At 40.5% G+C, this 18,275-nt stretch overlaps 1 protein-coding gene across 1 annotated transcript in view; it reads left to right on the top strand.

Annotated features, from left to right (window-relative positions):
• The window catches only part of EGF (epidermal growth factor), a 97,741-nt gene that overhangs the window by 58,121 nt on the left and 21,345 nt on the right, over positions 1–18,275 (top strand). The window contains 8 exon segments of the mRNA XM_088836027.1: positions 210–335; positions 1,425–1,561; positions 5,175–5,315; positions 7,223–7,230; positions 10,823–11,028; positions 11,283–11,525; positions 12,228–12,375; positions 16,123–16,244. Coding sequence (XP_088692153.1) covers positions 210–335; positions 1,425–1,561; positions 5,175–5,315; positions 7,223–7,230; positions 10,823–11,028; positions 11,283–11,525; positions 12,228–12,375; positions 16,123–16,244 — 1,131 coding nt within the window.

Here is an 18,275-nt window from a genome sequence, read left to right as displayed (position 1 = left end):
TCACGATGTCAGGTTATAGGGAAATAGAGTACAGTGACATTTTCCTCCTAATCTCTGAAAAATAAACTTGATTGTAACAGTATGAATGACTGTTACAGTGGAAATGGCCTTAAAAATCAATGTATATTTGGTTCATCTTAATATTTTGAGGAAAAATTGGTGTATTCTTGAGTGACATAGCATCATTACCAAGGAGTTGCTTTTTGTAGGCTGTTCATCACCTGATAATGGTGGATGTAGCCAGCTCTGCACCCCTCTCAGCCCAGTATCCTGGAAGTGTGGCTGCCTTCCTGGGTATGACCTACAACTGGACAAAAAGAGCTGTAGACCTTCAGGTTAGTGCTGTGAACGTTCAAAAGTCTCTGCAAAAAGCTTGCGTGAAAAACACCATTTAATTTAGAAAGTGTTAAATTGCTTTTGGCTTCTGCATAGGTAGTTGAATTCTTTTATTTTTGAAAATTGAAAACAGATTACATAAGTATAAATAAGTTACTATTGTATAAATAATAATTATGTGTTTGAGAAACATTTTAAAGTTAATTAACATTAAGCAAAGATTTGCTATAACATCAAGTATGGCATTCCAATATATATGGAAGTCATAACCAGAATAAGAACAGTCTTAAAATGCTTTATAGTTAAGAGGCATTTAATAAATATTTGTTGAATGATTTGATTTTCATCTCTTCAGTAAATGTAATAATCATAATATTTTGACAAGTTCTGTCCTTTCCATGACAAAATTAAACATGAAGTTGCATGCTCCAGCTATTTTTTCTTCTAATATTACATCCCTCATATCCTTCAATAGCCTTGGAAATCCTGGATTCGTCCCGAATTGACATAATCTCTCCTGAGGTTCATTATGCCTGTAATCTGGGGTAACGTAAATGACGAACCTGCAGAGCTTGCCTTACTCAGACTCCAATAGTTTTAACTTCTCAGTTAATATAGCGTAATCTGAGCTCTGAAATTATGAGGGGTCTTGTTATTAGCTCACACAGTGTTACCTCCATTTAAAAAGTGTCCAGTCCAGAGACGGGTATTTATCTGGACATGAATCAGTACAATCTGATAATATTAATGTTTCAATCTGTGTGAATCAAGGAGATTACAGCATAACACTTGCATCGTTTAGCTGAGATATTTGTTACTTAATCCTGTGTCTTTCTAGAAGTAATTTTCATTTTAAAAGCAGACACATAGGTAGGGAAGAATCCAGTGGTAAAATTCTGACCATATGTCAGCTCATGGGAAAGGCAGTCTTTTTGCCTGTCTTAACGTACCACAACACTGGTGGGAAATGAGGAAAACAAGTACTGCAGGAATTAAGGAAGAGGACGCAACGAATGGCAAGAGTCTGAAGTGCCTTGTGGATTCCAAGGCTTATTTTAAATGCGGCCATATTCAAATTTGGTTATTAGAATCACTGCCGTTTTTGCTGTTTGCCAGTTCTCAAGATATTCGATACATGCATTTTGATGGAACAAATTATGGAACTCTGCTCCACCAACAAATAGGAATGGTTTTTGCCCTTGATCATGACCCTGTGGAAAATAAGGTATGGTTTTGCCTTTTGAACAGAGGTGGCTGTGCTTTAAGGACAGAATAGAGGGTTTTTATCATAAAAGATAACTTGGGCCACTTGAAAATCTGCTACAAAGCTTGGAATGATTAGGCAAAGAAAAATTTAAATGATCATTAAAATGTCACTTGAGAAAATTTTAAGGGTGATTCTATTACCATAGGCTGTGTAGCTCAGTTGGTAAAGAATCTGCCTGCAATGCAGGAGACCCAGGTTTGATTCCTGGGTTGGGAATCTGCCCAGGAGAAGGAAATGGCAACCCAGTCCAGTATTCTTGCCTGGAGAATTCCATGGGCAGAGGAGCCTGGCAGGCTATAGTCCATGGGGTCACAAGAGTCAGACATGACTTAGCAACTAAACAAGCAACCAACCCTGGTCCTTGCTATGATTCAGCTTTGGGGATGATTTAAACAGAATCTGAGGTTTAGTTTCCTCTTTGGAGGTGAGAATGGGAAGCTAGCACAGTGCCATACACACCAGGGGAGTGCCATAAGTTGGTTTTGATTTATTTATGTTTTGGGAGAAGTAGGAGGTTGGGATGCAGCATAGTAAGTATGGATTTACTTTTGGATTTGCATTTAATACATGGCCTTAAGGGAAGAAGGGCTTTCCTGGTGGGTCAGATGGTAAAGAATCTGTCTGTGATACAGGAGACCCAGGTTCTATCCCTGGGTTAGGAAGATCCACTGTAGAAGGGAATGGCTACCCAGTCCAGTGTTCTTGCCCGGAGAATCCCATGGACAGAGGAGCCTGGCAGGCTACAGTCCATGGAGTCACAGAGTCAGACTTGACTGAGTGACTAACATACATAAGGGAAGGAATTTGGTGACCTCCCGATCATGAAAATCAAGAAACATAAGTCTTACAGTCCACGTGTGAATGGCAATCTAGGATGTTATTTACATAATTTTATATGAAGTGTTTTTGTATAAACATTAGAACTTCTAAGTTATCGACCCAATCAGCTATTTGGTCTTTAATTTCTTAGTTATCTTGAAGTTAGCTAGATTAGAATGTGCCTGAAACATGTTATAGTGTTTTTTTGAAAATTAATCACCCAATAATGATGAAGTTATATAGTTATTAACCTTCCTCCATAATGATTTAATTATTAGTAGATGGTGCTTTTGTTCCTAGAATTTTTAAACTTTGTGCTTCTTCTTTTTTCTGATTTGAAGTATTCTAGTAAACGGCCAAAAGAGACAGAGTGAAGTAAATTGATTCTGTGTTTAATTGATATGGATTGGTAGCCAAATATAACTATTTTTGCAAATACAAGTATTATAATTTAACACTCGCAAATTATTATTTCTTTTCTATGAACGGAATCTGTGTAACTCCATAGAAGAATTATATTAACACGAAAAAAATTAATAGAATCAGTTCAAGACTCGTTGCGACGAGTTGACTCACTGGAAAAGACTCTGACGCTGGGAAAGGTTGAGGGCGGGAGGAGAAGGGGACGACAGAGAATGAGATGGCTGGATGGCATCACCGACTCTATGCACATGAGTTTGAGTGAACTCTGGGAGTTGGTGATGGACAGGGAGGCCTGGCGTGCTGTGATTCATGGGGTCGCAGAGAGTCGGACACGACTGAGCGACTGAACTGAACTGAACTGAAGACTCGTTTATTACCAAATATTTTTTCCCCACATAGTCAGTAATTTTTACAATGAGGTGAACAAGAAAACCTAAAATGAACTCTAAGTCATATGGCTTATTCATGGTTTTCATTTCTCTGGTCAATGGTCCCATTTTCTTGCTTCTCAAACTGTGGTCCTTGGACCAGTGACATCAACATGACCTGGAGCTTTTTAAAACTGCAGATTCTTAGGCTCCATCCCTGACCTCTGAATCAGAATCTGCATTTTAACAAGATTCCCCAGATGATTCATGTACACATTTAAGCTGGTGAAGCAGGGCACTAGCAGAATTATTTTTTAATATAAGAAGTACCCACTTTTGAATTATGGAATAGAACCTTTTCTATTTTATCCAGAAAGATGAATAATTATTTAATTACTATTTTATGAATATTCTCATTATTGATGATGGTTTATGTACATATATGTACTCACAGTTAATATTCTACATAAGCTATCATTAAATTGTTGGCCACTCATAGCAATTTTTTATTCTTGTACCTGTTTGATAGTCTGTCTACTAAACTGAAAAGGAACTTTGTACTTGCAGGGTATGTTCTATTGAAGAAAATTGATTATTTAAAATGAAATTATATATTGTTAGAGATGAAAGGAACTTTAGCAAATATCTCATCTGATTTTGTCATTTTTATAGCTGAGAAAATTGAGATTAAATGACTTAAATGAACCATGCACACTGTTATTGGGAGTGTAAATTGGTACATCTACTGTGGAAAATAGTATGGAGAGTTCTCAATAAACTAAAAATAAACCCAGCAATATAACCCAGCAATTCCACTCCTGGGTATACATCAGAAAAAAACAAAAACACTAATTCAAAAAGATCCATGCACCCCAATGTTCATTGCAGCATTATTTACAATTGCCAAGATATGAAGCAACTAAGTATCCATCGACAGATGAATGAATAAAGATGTGGCATAAATAAATAAAACAATGTAATACTAATAAGCCATAAAAAATGAAAATTTGCCATTTGCAACAACATGGATGGATATGGAGAGTATTATGCCAAGTCTAATAAGCCAGACAGAGGAAGAAAAATACTATATGATATAACTTATACGTGGGATCTAAAAAAATACAACAAACTAGTGAACATAACAAAGAAGAAGCAAGCTCACAGATAAAAAACAACGAACTAGTGATTATCAGTAGGGAGAGGGAAGTAGGGAGGGGCAATATAGGGGAAGGGAATTAAGAGGTTTAAACTATTATGTAGCATGTAAAATAAGCTACAGGATATGCTGTACAACACAGGGAATACAGCCAGTGTTTTATAATAACTATAAATGGAACATAAACTTTAAAAATGGTGAATCACTATATTATATACCTGCAACATATCATACATCAGCTATACTTCAATTAAAAAAATATATAAACAAGTAAAATGATTTAACCAAGGTGATCAAATAAATGCCAAACAGGGAGATGAAGCCTTGTGCCCTGACTTGCAGTGGAGTCCTGTGGATCAAGCCGTGGAAGATAAAGCTGAGCTTACAGCCCCCATTAAAGTGCTCATCTTTACTCCCTTTCAGGCTATAGCAGCCATTAGAGTTTAAATATGATGGCTTTGTTATTGACCAGTGATCAAAGATGAGCAAATTACCTGGAATAGAAATATGTGCCAGGCACAAGGCTAAGGATATATATATGTATATATAATTAATGCACTTGATAGCATTATTCCCATTTTGCCAATAAGGAAGCTGAGCTTCTGAGACATTGAGTAATTTGCTTAAGTTTATACACATTTGGGAATCAGCAGAGAGAGAGTTCAGTTTCAGGTGCGTCTATCTCCAAAGCCAAGCTCTGAATAATTATACTGTATAATACAAAGATTTACTAACCCTGTTTGTATATATTCCACATTAAGTTTTTAAACACATCAGACTGAAAGGACTCTGTCCTCTTTCATAGATATACTTTGCCCATACAGTCCTGAAGTGGATAGAAAGAGCGAATATGGATGATTCCCAGTGAGAAAGGCTTATTGAGGAAGAAGTAGGTTTACCGGAAGGTCTCGCTGTTGACTGCATTGGCCGTAAACTCTACTGGAGGGTATGTTTCCTCTTTCGTTGTTAAGTCACATGGGATGGGAGTGATGGGATATATAGTACAGTTGGCCTCATCCTTCACTTGGAAAACAGGAAGATATTGCTGGTCCCCTGACTGGCATCAGAGGAAGATGCCCCCAGTGCTGTCCACAGACCCTCCCCGGCCCTCCCCACCACCAAACAGGACCTTCCTCCTTTCAAGACTGTATCTTTCATTAAGGGTGAATATTGAGGACCAAGAAAGCAGCGTGTATTTTGCACTTCAGGCTGTTGTAATCAGAGAAACGCAAAGCCTGTCTGGATACAACCCGCACGCTTTTTCTGAGGGTCTGCTATTATGGGTCAGCTGTTACCCAGGTGGCGTGGAAGACACACAGGAGCATGAGGTGCTCCATGTTTCTGGTCAGCTTAGTGCAGCCAGGGAGACAAAATGCATATACACAGGAAAAACGAATGCAGACACTTGGTCTGAATCTCAGTACAAAAAATGTCATAAGGTCATGCATAAATAATTGCCAAATGAAGGTGGGTACTCCCAGAGGGGGCTCTGGAAGGGGCTTCAGGAATCAACTTCCCCTTCATTTTGCAGTTTGGTGGGGGGTGGGGAACTAAGGCTCATGAATGCTAAGTGATTTATTCAAAGTTGTACAACAGTCAAATGACAAGTCTTGCTGGAACCCACATGTTGGCTCTTTTAAATGAGCGTGAAGGAGGGAGCAAGTGCTTCACGCTGGAGTTGTGAGGAAAGTCCTCTTCAGTGGGGTGAGATGGTGTGCTTTCTCTTTGCTGGGAGACAACAGGACCAGAGAGAAGTTGTGGTGTGTCTGCCCTCTGGGCACACTGCTCTTGGGGCTGCAGGAAGCACCGCTGCACTTGAGTGTGTGTGTGTGTCCTGTGTGAGCCCCAGGAACAGTTGGGGTGGGGAGGAGGGAGAGCAAAGAAGTGGCTGCATCTCTTATGTTTGCTAATGAGAGTCCACTTCCTGCTTCTGAGTGAGAAAGAGCCAATCACAATACCTCACGGGAGAGGCTTAGAGACTAGGCTCTGGGATACTGTCTCAGAGGATCTTAAAGCTATGGAGCAACCTGGCGGCCAACTCAAACCTCTGGCACCTCTGCAACCACATTAAAGTAAAAGAAGACAGAATGAGCTGGGATTTCACCTCTGAAATCAGTGGTCCCAACACAGAGGAAGAAGTCCCAGGGAGTGGGTTTAAATGCTTCAGGGCAGGTTTTCTATGTCCCAGAATATCTCTTTTGGCCTGGAAAACCCATGGGAAACAAACAGGCTTTTAAAAATGAGCCAGATGTTTGATGTGGCGCTCAGTTATGAATAATACGGTATTTCTCTGTCCAGACTGAGTATATTTTAATTAATTAATTTATTTATTTACTTATTCATTTAACCATACCTTCATCCCATTTCTTTATTCTTTTTGTATTTATTCATTTATTGAATAACTGAAATGCACCAGACACTGCACTAAGAGCTTTGTATCCATATTGACACCCCAAAAGGTAAGTTTTCATATCCCCAACTTAAAAATTTAAAAAAAATTGAGAAGCAAAGAGGTAAAACAACTTTCCCAAGGTCAGTTCAGCCAGCAAATATTGGATCTGGAATTTGAACTCAAGGGCGACCATTTCCGAAACTTATGTTTTCAATAATCATAGGTATGTACTGCCTCCAACAACCAGGGTTGATTAAATGTGCTCGACCCAGAGTCCTATAACAAGTGAAAATCAGCTTCAGTCGTAATAATGATAAAAATCATAATAATGGTCTTCTCTGTTTTGAACCTACTTAAAAGGACATTTAAATGTTACCTGTGCATAATGACAGCTTGTACATGGCTGTTCTCGGAAACGTTGATCAGGACAGCAGATGTCAGCCACTTTTGGACTCTCTAAGGATGCTGGGTCTCCTCGTATTTCTCACATTCGCGTGACACCTCTAATTTTACGTGTTTGATTAATAGTACTGTAGTACCTACTACCAAGGCAGTGCCTTCGGGAGATAGACAAGCACCACCCTATCCTGGAGTATCAGACCTCAAATTCCCTAGTTCATTGACTTGAGTAATAACAAGCCCTTCTCAAGTCCTCTTCCCTCTAAAGGCAGCTGCTAAGAGAAAACCTTTAATTTGTCTGGAAATGAGAGGTTTATAGTTTGAAAACCTTGATATTAGCTAGAAATTTGATTTAAATAACTGGGATTCCTAGCTTGTGATATTCGATTCTATAGTGACTCTTAACCAAGTAAAAAAAGCAGAATGGATGCTTATGGTTTATATAGGCTTCGGAGAAGACAGGTTCATATTAACATCTAACTGTAGGAAGGAATTTGGTAATTCCCCTGGCAACGTTATTGTTTAGTGATAAGGGGTCCTGATTCCTAAAGTAAGATCCTTAGTAAAAAGAATCAGGAAGAAAACAAAGTATCTGTTTCCTCATCTTTTTGAGGCGACAAAATCCACTCTAAGGTAAGAAAATCACTCTTCTAGAGTTCCGGATGGACAGCTCTTGCCCTGGAAACAGGGTGGATTTAGGTCAGCGTCCCCAACCTTTTTGGTACCAAGGACCAGTTTCGTGGAAGACAATTTTTCCATGGACCAGGGGTGGGAGGATGCTTTTGGAATGATTCAAGTACATTACATTTGTTGCGCACTTTATTTCTGTTACTATTAGATCAGCTCTGCTCCAGATCATCAGCCAGTCGATCCTAAAGGTTGGGGACCTTTGGTTTAGACGAGCCCAGTGATGGCACTGAGACCAATTAGATAATGACTCTAAAAAGAAAGATGTTCCGCTCGATTGAAGGTTATGCTTGAACTCATGTGAACCCAAATATTTGTCCTTGTCTTTGCTTTTTCATGACCAACACTGGAGTTCACGATGTGCTTTCTGGCTGAATCAAGCAGAAGTGTGTTTTGGGTGACCCCCTTAGGGAGCTGTGAGAGCAAATGCCAGCTGTCCTGCCTGAGACAGCTCCAGAGTCAGGAGCTTACATCTGTGTCAATTCTCACCCCCTCACCCCCGCTCAGAACAGTAAGAATTCAGAGATGATATAACAACGAGATCAGAACTGGCAGTTGTATCTCCTCTGGTCACAAGCAAGTGGCTTCGGAATTCCTTGCCTCCTGCCAAGGGCACAGGCACAGTGACAGCTGAGACTGAGTGAAGTTGACACATTGAGTTCAAAAATGCCTTCTGCCTAGCAGTACCCTTCCCAAAACCCTTCATCTCGGAATGAAGTGGCACTGCAGTACAAATAATTTCTGATTATCCACTGCCCTAAGTTGATAGTTCGCAAAGTGTACTTGCCCCAAAACAGGCCCTGAGCCAGTGTTACCTTTGTCTCCCTCTTGCATATGGCATGTGAGGAAGAAGAAATCAAGCCCTTTCCCCTGTCTAGAAAGGGCACTCGAGCAAGCCACCTGGAGAAGATCTCCTTAGCGTTTGTTCTATAGGACAGGGAGGAGGGAATGATCCTGCCATGTTTCTGGGCAGGTCTGTTGTGTGCATACACTGCCTGGAAGAACAAGGGCTAGGCCTTTCCAGATGTTTATTGAATGAAATATAGCTGTACTTTCTAGGCTGCAGTGGGAAAACTGGGCAAGCAGGCCTCACATGGGAGGGAAGGGAGGTTCTTTTTTATCCCCTCTGTTTGTGATCCTGCCTGTTCCAGGGAGCTGCTGGGGCTCATAGTGCACTCCAAGCCATGGCCATGAATTTGCCAGTGGCATTCGTTTTTGTTTGCTTGTTTTGTTTTTATTTATTTTTAATTGTAGAATAATTGCTTTGCAATGTTGCATGGGTTTCTGCCACACAGCAGCATGAATCAGCCATATGCGTACACATGTCCCCCATCTTGAGACTCCCTCCCACCTCCCACCCCATCCCTCCCTTCTAGGTTGTCACAGAACACTGCGCTGAGCTCCCTCTACTATATAGCAACATCCCACTAGCTATCTATTTTACACATGTTAATGATGCTGAAGCTGAAACTCCAATACTTTGGCCACCTGATGTGAAGAGCTGACTCATGGGAAAAGACCCTGATGATGGGAAAGACTGAGGGCAGGAGGAGAAGGGGACGACAGAGCATGAGATGGTTGGATGGCATCACTGACTCAATGGACCTGGGTTTGGGTGGACTCTGGGAGTTGGTGATGGACAGGGAGGCCTGGCATGCTGCGGTCCATGGGGTCGCAAAGAGTCGGACACGACCGAGCAACTGAACTGAACTGAATGTACACATGTCAGTGTCACTCTCTTGATGTGACCCACCGTCTCCTTCTCCCTCTTTGTCTCCAAGTCTCTTCTCTATGTCTGTGTCTCTGCTCTTTTCCTCCTTAGAGGTTCATCAGCACCATCTTTCTAGATTCCATATATATGCATTGATATATGATATTTGGGCTTCCTTGCTGGCTCTGATGGTAAAGAATCTGCCTGCAGTGCAGGAGACTTGGGTTTGATCCCTGGATTGGAAAGATCCCCTAAAGAAGGGAATGGCAACCCACTCCAGTATTCTTGCCTGGAGGATCCCCATGAGCAGAGGAGCCTGGCGTGCTGTAGTCTATGGGGTCGCAAAAAGTCAGACACAACTGAGCGACTAAGTACAGCGTATGATATTTGTTTTTCTCTTTCTGACTTACTTCCCTATGTGTCAGTTGCATTCTTACACATTCTGTAATATAATTCCCTCTTCCTCCTTTTCTCTTCTCTCCTGGCCTCCCTCCTGGCCCTCTCCCTCCCCCTCACTCTTGTGTGGATCTTTAAGCTCTTTAAGGACAGAGCTGGGTTTTGTATACAACCATGTCTCCAATGCTTAGGGCAATCCCTGACACACATTAGGTGCTTCGTAATATTTATTTGAAAATAAAGACTTGTTTGGCAAATGGAAAAACTTAGAAAACAAAAGCTTTCTCCCCAGCCAGATTCCAAAGAGTTGTTATCATTTTTAATGTGAAGGGTAGCAAATAATATTTCAATTCTCCCATTTGTCTTAGAATCACACAGAAGAAAATTAAAGTCGGTATAATGCTCCCCTTCCCGTCCTTGTGTTGGCTGACTCTGTGGCCCTGAGAGAGCTTCTCTTCCTGCTCCCTGACGTCAGTGGCCAGAGGCTGGTGGTTCCTCTGGCTCTCACTGGTTTCAGCAGGAGCTGGGAAGCTGTGAAGAGAAAGGAATGGTGGTGTTTATTTACACATCCTGGCTTTAACCCTGTCAGGCCACTGACACAGCCCCTCTTACCTTACCTTTCACTGCGTATTTTAATCACCTGGGTTAAATATTGAGAAACTAATTAAAATATTGTGTTAAAAAACAAAACAAAACAGACTATGAGAGTTACTCCTGACCATGTGTGAGAATGTGTCCGTGCTTGAGCACATGTGTGATAGGGTAGTTTAGAATGCCAATTTTGCTCTTCAGTAAGCAACAGAGAAAATATTTTTATTTAAAAAGTAAAGTTGGTGTAACAAGCCCCTTTATACTACATGCATTTTAGGAAATCTCTCATTGAAGGGAGTGATTTAAATGGAAAGTATCATGAAATAATCATTAAGGAGGACATCTCTCAGCCACGAGGAATTGTTGTTCATCCAATGGCCAAGTAAGCAATTGTGAAAATAAGGCCCTTTTTGCAGAGATCATAGAACACTTCATGTTTGATGTGCCAGTGCCCAAAATTTGTCTTAAGATCTCAGGTAATCAGTGGAATCAGAAACCAAGAAAATCCATGAAATTTTTTCAAATGTTTGGAAATTATATGCCTAACATGACTTCCTCCTCCTTTTAATGTCTTTTGATTCACTTTTCTTGTATAAAAGTTTATTGTTTAGAAAACCCTTCATGTTAAGCAAATTCAATTTCTTTTTGAAAAGAGATGGGTTGTGATTCATTAATCAAGGAGGCATAAGCCCACTACATTCTGTACTTTCTTTAAAAACTATACTATTCCCTGAGAGGATGGTATTTGGATTGCATGGGTTATGAATTCTCTTCAGAAAAATCATGTTTGTAATGGATTTGACTGCTTCCTGGTCACCCATTTACTGTGGCTGTGTTTGAGGATCACGTGTGGTTCTCTGATTGGACTATGCCATTGATAATAAGGATGAACAAGAGGACTGGCAAAAATAGTGCACGTCTCCGAGACAGCATGCTGAAGCCCTCATCTCTGGTTGTAGTTCATCCACTGGCAAAACCAGGTACACTGGTCTTTCTTTGGCTGGCGTCTGCAGTTATTTAAATTGCTTGATGGCAGGGAAGGGAGGAGGGTGTTGCAATTCTCACTAATTTGGGTAGATGTTAAGATCTTCTGAGACTTGAATTTTGTTTAAATTCAGACAGTCTAGTAATGAATTTGGGCTTCATCTCATCTTTTCTTCTCCTAATTAGTTTTTACTTACTTGCTCCTTTTCAAAGACTTGGGCTAAAGGTATTAAGTCCAGGAGCAAGGATGGGTGGGGGGAGCAGCTTAGAAACCTGTAGCGGAAGCTTCTACCTACATTGGGCTTTCCCCACCTCCTGAGAATGCCAGTGAGTAAGCTTCAGCCCGGAGTAGGTAAAGCAAAATGGAAAAGTCACTTGGTTTTCCATTGTTACTCTTCTTTCTGGATCACCCTTTGTCAGTTTGACTGGATGATGAGTCAGGAAATAGAATTCCTATCTTCCCAAATACCTTCTCTGACAAAAGTACTGGTTAAATTCAATAAATACTCATAAGGTAATAACTTTCTGAGCTTATCTGAGAACTAGTGGCTCTTTCTAGGAACTCTCTTGAAATAGCTCTTGATATAAACTCCACTTAGATACAGTGTCTCTTCCCCAAGCTCTATGCTTTAGTTTGCATCAGTGGCAACCTTTTCATCTCCAAGCCCATCTGTGAATGCTTGTCTTCTCCCTGCTAGGAGCAGATCCCTGCTTACATCAAAATGGAGGCTGTGAACATATTTGCAAAGAGAGGTTTGGAACTGCTCAGTGTTTGTGTCTTGAAGGTTTTGTGAAAGCTCCAGACGGAAAAATGTGTCTGGCTCTCGATAGCCATCGGATGTTGGCAGATAATATGACAAACTCTGCAGCTGAATTATCTTACTTTGGCTCAGGAATATCATTCTATATTGATTCCTGTGCTTGTGCTGATTTTTAATATTTTGTGTTATTAAAAGATCCCTTACTTTTAGGGATGCCAACTGTCTTTCTCTCTCTCTCTCTCTCTGATGAGTTTGAACTCCTCATTACAAATTAAATTCAATTGGCCTCCCTTCCCTGATGGTTCAGACTGTAGGAGTCCCAGATTCAGTCCCTGGGTCTGGAAGATTCCCCAGGAGGAGGGCATGGCAACCCACTCCAGTCTTCTTGCCTGGAGAATCCCATGGACAGAGGAGCCTGGTGAACTATAGTTCATGGGATCGCAAAGAGTTGGACACACCTGAGTGATTTTAACTTTCTCTTTCAGCTGTAAAATTAATGAACAAAAGATAATATTCAGTCTTCCAATGCTTCAGCCCCCCATTTGTGATGTAAGAGACCCAGGTTCGATCTCTGGGTCTGCAAGATCCCCTGGAGTAGGAAATGGCACCCCACCCCAATATTTTTGCCTGGGAAATCTCAAGGACAGAGGAGCCTGGTGGGCTACAGTCCATGGGGTCACAAAGAATTGGACACAACTTATGGCAGAAAGTGAAGAGGAACTAAAAAGCCTCTTGATGAAAATGAAAGAGGAGAGTGAAAAAGTTGGCTTGAAGCTCAACATTCAGAAAACAAAGATCATGGCATCTGGTCCCATCAATTCATGGGAAATAGATGGGGAAACAGTGTCTCACTTTGTTTTTTGGGGCTCCAAAATCACTGTGGATGCTGATTGCAGCCATGAAATTAAAAGACACTCCTTGGAAAGAAAGTTATGACCGATCTAGATAGCATATTAAAAAGCAGAGACATTACTTTGCCAACAAAGGTCCATCTAGTCAAGGCTGTGGTTTCTCCAGTGGTCATGTATGGATGTGAGAGTTGGACTGTGAAGAAAGTTGATTGCCGAAGAATTGATGCTTTTGAACTGTGGTGCTGGAGAAGACTCTTGAGAGTCCCTTGGACAGCAAGGAGATCCAACCAGTCCATTCTACAGGAGATCAATCCTGGGTGTTCATTGGAGGGACTGATGCTAAAGCTGAAACTCCAATACTTTGGCCACCTCATGCGATGAGTTGACTCACTGGAAAAGAGTCTGATGTTGGGAGGGATTGGGGGCAGGAGGAGAAGGGGATGACAGAGAATGAGATGGCTGGATGGCATCACTGACTCGATGGACATGAGTTTGAGTGAACTCCGGGAGTTGGTGATGGACAGGGAGGCCTGGTGTGCTATGATTCATGGGGTCGCAAAGAGTCGGACACGACTGAGCTACTGAACTGAACTGAACTGAGCAGGTATGCACACACAGTGTATTCTTGGAAATAAACACCAGTATTTTACCAACTCAGGGAATATTCAAAGACATTTTGTCCAGAAGTTTTGTGGCCTCTATTTTAAAGGCAGTCATATACAACTCCTTGGCCACATGATTGTCTTAATATGAAAAGAAAAGTGCTTTATAATAAATAAGTTGAGGATACCAAACAAGTGTAGGGAATCCAGACTGACAAGGCTTGTGATCCACATTTTAAACATGACTTCGAGGAAGAATAGATCTGATATGACATGTAACCAGAGGTACTAGTTTACTTCCCTTGAATGTGCATCCAGACAAGTAAGGTGTATTTAGATTCATCTCTTGACAGACAGAGAACCTAAATTTTATTTTAGATGTTTATAAAAGTCATGTTTATCCAATAGGCATGATATAAGTTAGGTGACAGATTGACAGCAAATGGATTGATTTATCCATGGACCAGAACTGGGTATTTTGGATTTTCAGATCTATTAATTGTTGCCTTAGGATAACAGTTCTCAATCTTTTTGATTTCAGGACCCTTTTATGCTTTTAAAATGATTGAAAAACTGAAGGTTTTTTTTGTGTGGGTTTTATCTGTTAAGATTTATGACATTAGAAATTAAAACTAAAAATCTAATATCTATTAAAGTTACAGTAATCTATTATATGTGAACATGTTTTATGAAAAGAAAATCTCTATTTTTCAAAACAGAAATATGTAGTGAGAAGCACGGCATTGTTTTACATATATATTTTTAATGTCTGGCTTAATAGAGGGCAGCCAGATTCTCCCATCTGTGTCTCTGTTAAAGCTGTTGCTGTGTTGTTTTGGTTGGAGCCTATGAAGAAAATCTGGCCTCAGACAGACATGGAGCTGGAAAAGGAAAGATTGCTTAATAGCCTTTTCAGATGCCCTTTTAGTGTATCTTCTTTTGATATTATTTCAGAACTAGACAGATGGTAGTTTCTTAGAGCCTGTTGCAATGTTGAATCTGAAGTCATATCAATGAACTTCTTGTCCTCTGCCATATTAAAACCCAGTATTCTTGTTTTATATTTTGCATGAATCTTTTGCTGTGCATGATTTTGTTGTGTTTGAGTCAGTTAAAAATATAGATCGATTGAGTTATGCAGATCTTCTGAATGTCATACCAGTATACCTACAACAGTGTTCATGAGTTATTATCATCAAACTCATCAGAAAAGTCTTTGAGTGTCTGGATTTTGTCGAAAGCGTTTTGTGGGAAATTTTGTGGAATTGTACTTTTCACTTGAAAACTCCAGTCTTATTACTGACAACAAGCACCGTGAGCTAATTTCCTTGAAGAGGCAGCGTCGCTTCATTCACTTTTGAAAAAATGCCAAATCCTCAAGTGTTACTGACACAGTTTATCAAACATTCTTTCAGGTAAACATCATGTTCAGTGGGAAAAAGAGGCTAGCTTTAGCTCAAACATCTGAGCGTTCACGAGTGCCTTTCTTCCAGATAGACATCATGAGATCAGTGGGTGCAATCTTTTATGTGTGCTTCCCATTTCATTCTACAGGATATTCAACAGCAAGTAGTCCATAGCCAAGACTTTTAATAATTTTACTGCTCCATCATGGTTTTTTAAAGGTGAAACTGGAGTGTGTGCGCGCATATGTGGCAGTGAAGAACATGACCCCAGGAGAGATGCCACTAGAAGCATGACTTGATTCATGCTAAGGCACCACACTTTCACCCGTCATTGCTTTTGCCCCATCGGTCAACACAGTGAAAATAATAACGGAGTTATCTGCCTTTTATGAAAATAGTTTTGACCATCTAGGTGGCATGCAATGAGACCCCAGGGATCCATGGACCACACTTAGAGAACACACAGTGTTTTAGGGGATCCATTTCTCCTGTGTTCTAGGGAGTTGCTTGGGTCCCATGCCTATGTTAAGTTATGGTTTATTTATGCTCTTCCACATTTCTAAATACTGGCAAAGTCAGGCTAAAATAAATGTCTAAAGCAGCCTGAAGGAGAAATTGTATATATGAAGGCAGGTTGGAGAGGGTCAATTTGTCCTCCATTATGGCAAACAGTGATTATGAGCTGATTCTGTGCATAAGGATTTGGGTATTCTACTTTTACCATTTATGCCAGTACCTAAAAGAGTCCTGTCTTTCTTCCTGGCTCTCCCCACCCTCAATCTCAAGTGCATGGAGGGAAGCTGAGAGGGTGTGGTGTCAAGGGGAAGGTTTTCTAAGCTAGATCCTGGGAGTTTCTCTGAATCTTCCTACTCTGAGTCTGAACTCATAACCAACAAGCAGCCATAAATATAAATTAACTCAAACATTTCTTAAATCACAAATGGTAAATTAACTATGTCTGTTGGCCTTCCATAGGTAGTGGAGCAAATCTGAGTAGTGGAGTCACACCATTGGACATCTTAGCCAGCAGCAGAGAGCTTGAATATAACATGACAGAGTTTCAACACGTGCTAGTGGCTGAAATCATGGTGTCAGGTATGAATCAGGAGATCTTTGCTACAGCTTTGGTTCCAACAGTTTCCTCCTACTCATTCGAAATTCTGATTGATCTCTCTAACTTAATGTTGACTAAATCTATACAGAGTGAGTGAGTGATGCCAGATTTTGGACTCGAACTTTGGTCCTTCTCTTCCCAATGGTTTGCCATATTAGATGGCTCCATATTAGACTGGACATGAACTTTACTTGATGAGAGTTGTTGGACTTCTTTTTTTAAAAGAAATCTAACTTGGAGGCAAAAGTGAAAAATAGGAGAGAACAGACAGGGAGGCCTGGCATGCTGCGGTTCATGGGGTCTCAAAGACTGAGCGACTGAACTGATTTGAGTGGATCCTCATCCATGCCTACTATTTTTGGTATTTGACCCATTTAGCATTTCTTCCATCATTGTGAAAAGCAGATGATAATTGATAAGCAAATATAGGTTGGTTGCTTCAGCTGCTCCAGGAAGTCCACAAACAACAAATGTTAGATTTTATTCTTCTGTATTGTACACTTATCACCAAGATGCTAAAGAATGTATTCAATATGTAACAACTTCAGGGAACCTAATTCTTTTATACTCTGTTCACTCATGAAGCTGCTGCTGCTTCTGCTAAGTGACTTCAGTCGCATCCGACTCTGTGCGACCCCGTAGACGGCAGCCCACCAGGCTCCCCCGTCCCTGGGATTCTCCAGGCAAGAACACTGGAGTGGGTTGCCATTTCCTTTTCCAATGCATGAAAGTGAAAAGTGAAAGTGAAGTCGCTCAGTCATGTCCAACTCTTAGTGACCCCATGGACTGCAGCCTACCAGGCTCCTCCGTCCATGGGATTTTCCAGGCAAGAGGACTGGAGTGGGGGTGCCATTGCCTTCTCCGACTCATGAAGGTAGTGGTTTAGCTCAGCCCTAAAGCTCCTGCAAACCCCACCTCTTCTTCATGCTAGGTCTCTGCCTTTCAGTCGGTGCAGCTCTGCTTTGAAACATTTTATTTATTTGTATTTCTGAGTAAATCTTAATTTTAACACAGTATGTGGCTTAAAAATCAATTGGAGAACTCCATATTAGGACCTCATATACACTCAACCACAACGTTTGTGGTTGGCAAACTATAGTTAACAAGGCCCTGGAACCTCTTACCCCTCTTTATAGGAATTTATCAGTGTGATTTTTGATATAATACAAAGAGGTGAATATTTTTAGTAATAATTTTTTACAGAGCTTTAGAGTTTACCAGATCCTTTAAATGTATTCTCTGATTTGACCCTTATCACAATATATCATTTTACAGATTTGAAAACTGAAACTAAGCTATATTATTAAGTTAATGACTTGACCAAAGATTTAGAAAATTATGACTGAGTAGTTATCAGTAATTCATGTCAAGAAAAGAAGTACTGGAAACATAGTTATGTTAGGAATATTATTCATTTGGTGACGATTTATTTGCCATATGCTGTGCTATGCCCTGGTGATAGCATGCTGAGCTAAACGTAGCCCCAGCCTCCAAAGTCACGGTCTCATACAGAGACAAACAATATGATAGAATAAAATGGTAGAGATAATAAATATTAGCCGTGTAGAGAACCTTCCTCTAAGTTGTTATAGGTATTTTGAAAGCCTAATATTTGGGGGACTCAAACACCAAGGTGAATGACAGATGGTAAACTAGGCCACATGGGTGGAATGAGCGAGTGACAAGATGGCCAGAGATGTGGAATACACGTGTAATAGGCTACGTCTGGCTTCCTACCTGGAGACTGTACTCTGCCTCATGCAGAATAAACGAAATTGTCCTCGTGAATTGCCTCATCTTTCCTTCCCTGGATTGTATTCTATCTTGTATTAGCCTGTGAAGTTTTAGTTCTACCTGTGTGAGGTTAAGAGGTCTTACTTGTGTTTTGTAGTGAAATTTTCATTTCAAACAAGTAGCTATAATAAAAAGAGTTTGAAAACTTTATATTAGATTTTAGGTCAATATGTTTTTATTCCCCAAAGACACATAATGATGTTTGGCAAGTAGATCTG

The sequence above is a fragment of the Moschus berezovskii genome, chromosome 5 (assembly GCF_049115385.1).
Source record: "Moschus berezovskii isolate FMDL1 chromosome 5, NW_MosBer_1.0, whole genome shotgun sequence".
Lineage (NCBI taxonomy): Eukaryota > Metazoa > Chordata > Mammalia > Artiodactyla > Moschidae > Moschus > Moschus berezovskii.
The sequence above is the reverse complement of the archived record's forward strand: the minus strand, read 5'-3'. Positions and strand labels throughout refer to the sequence as shown.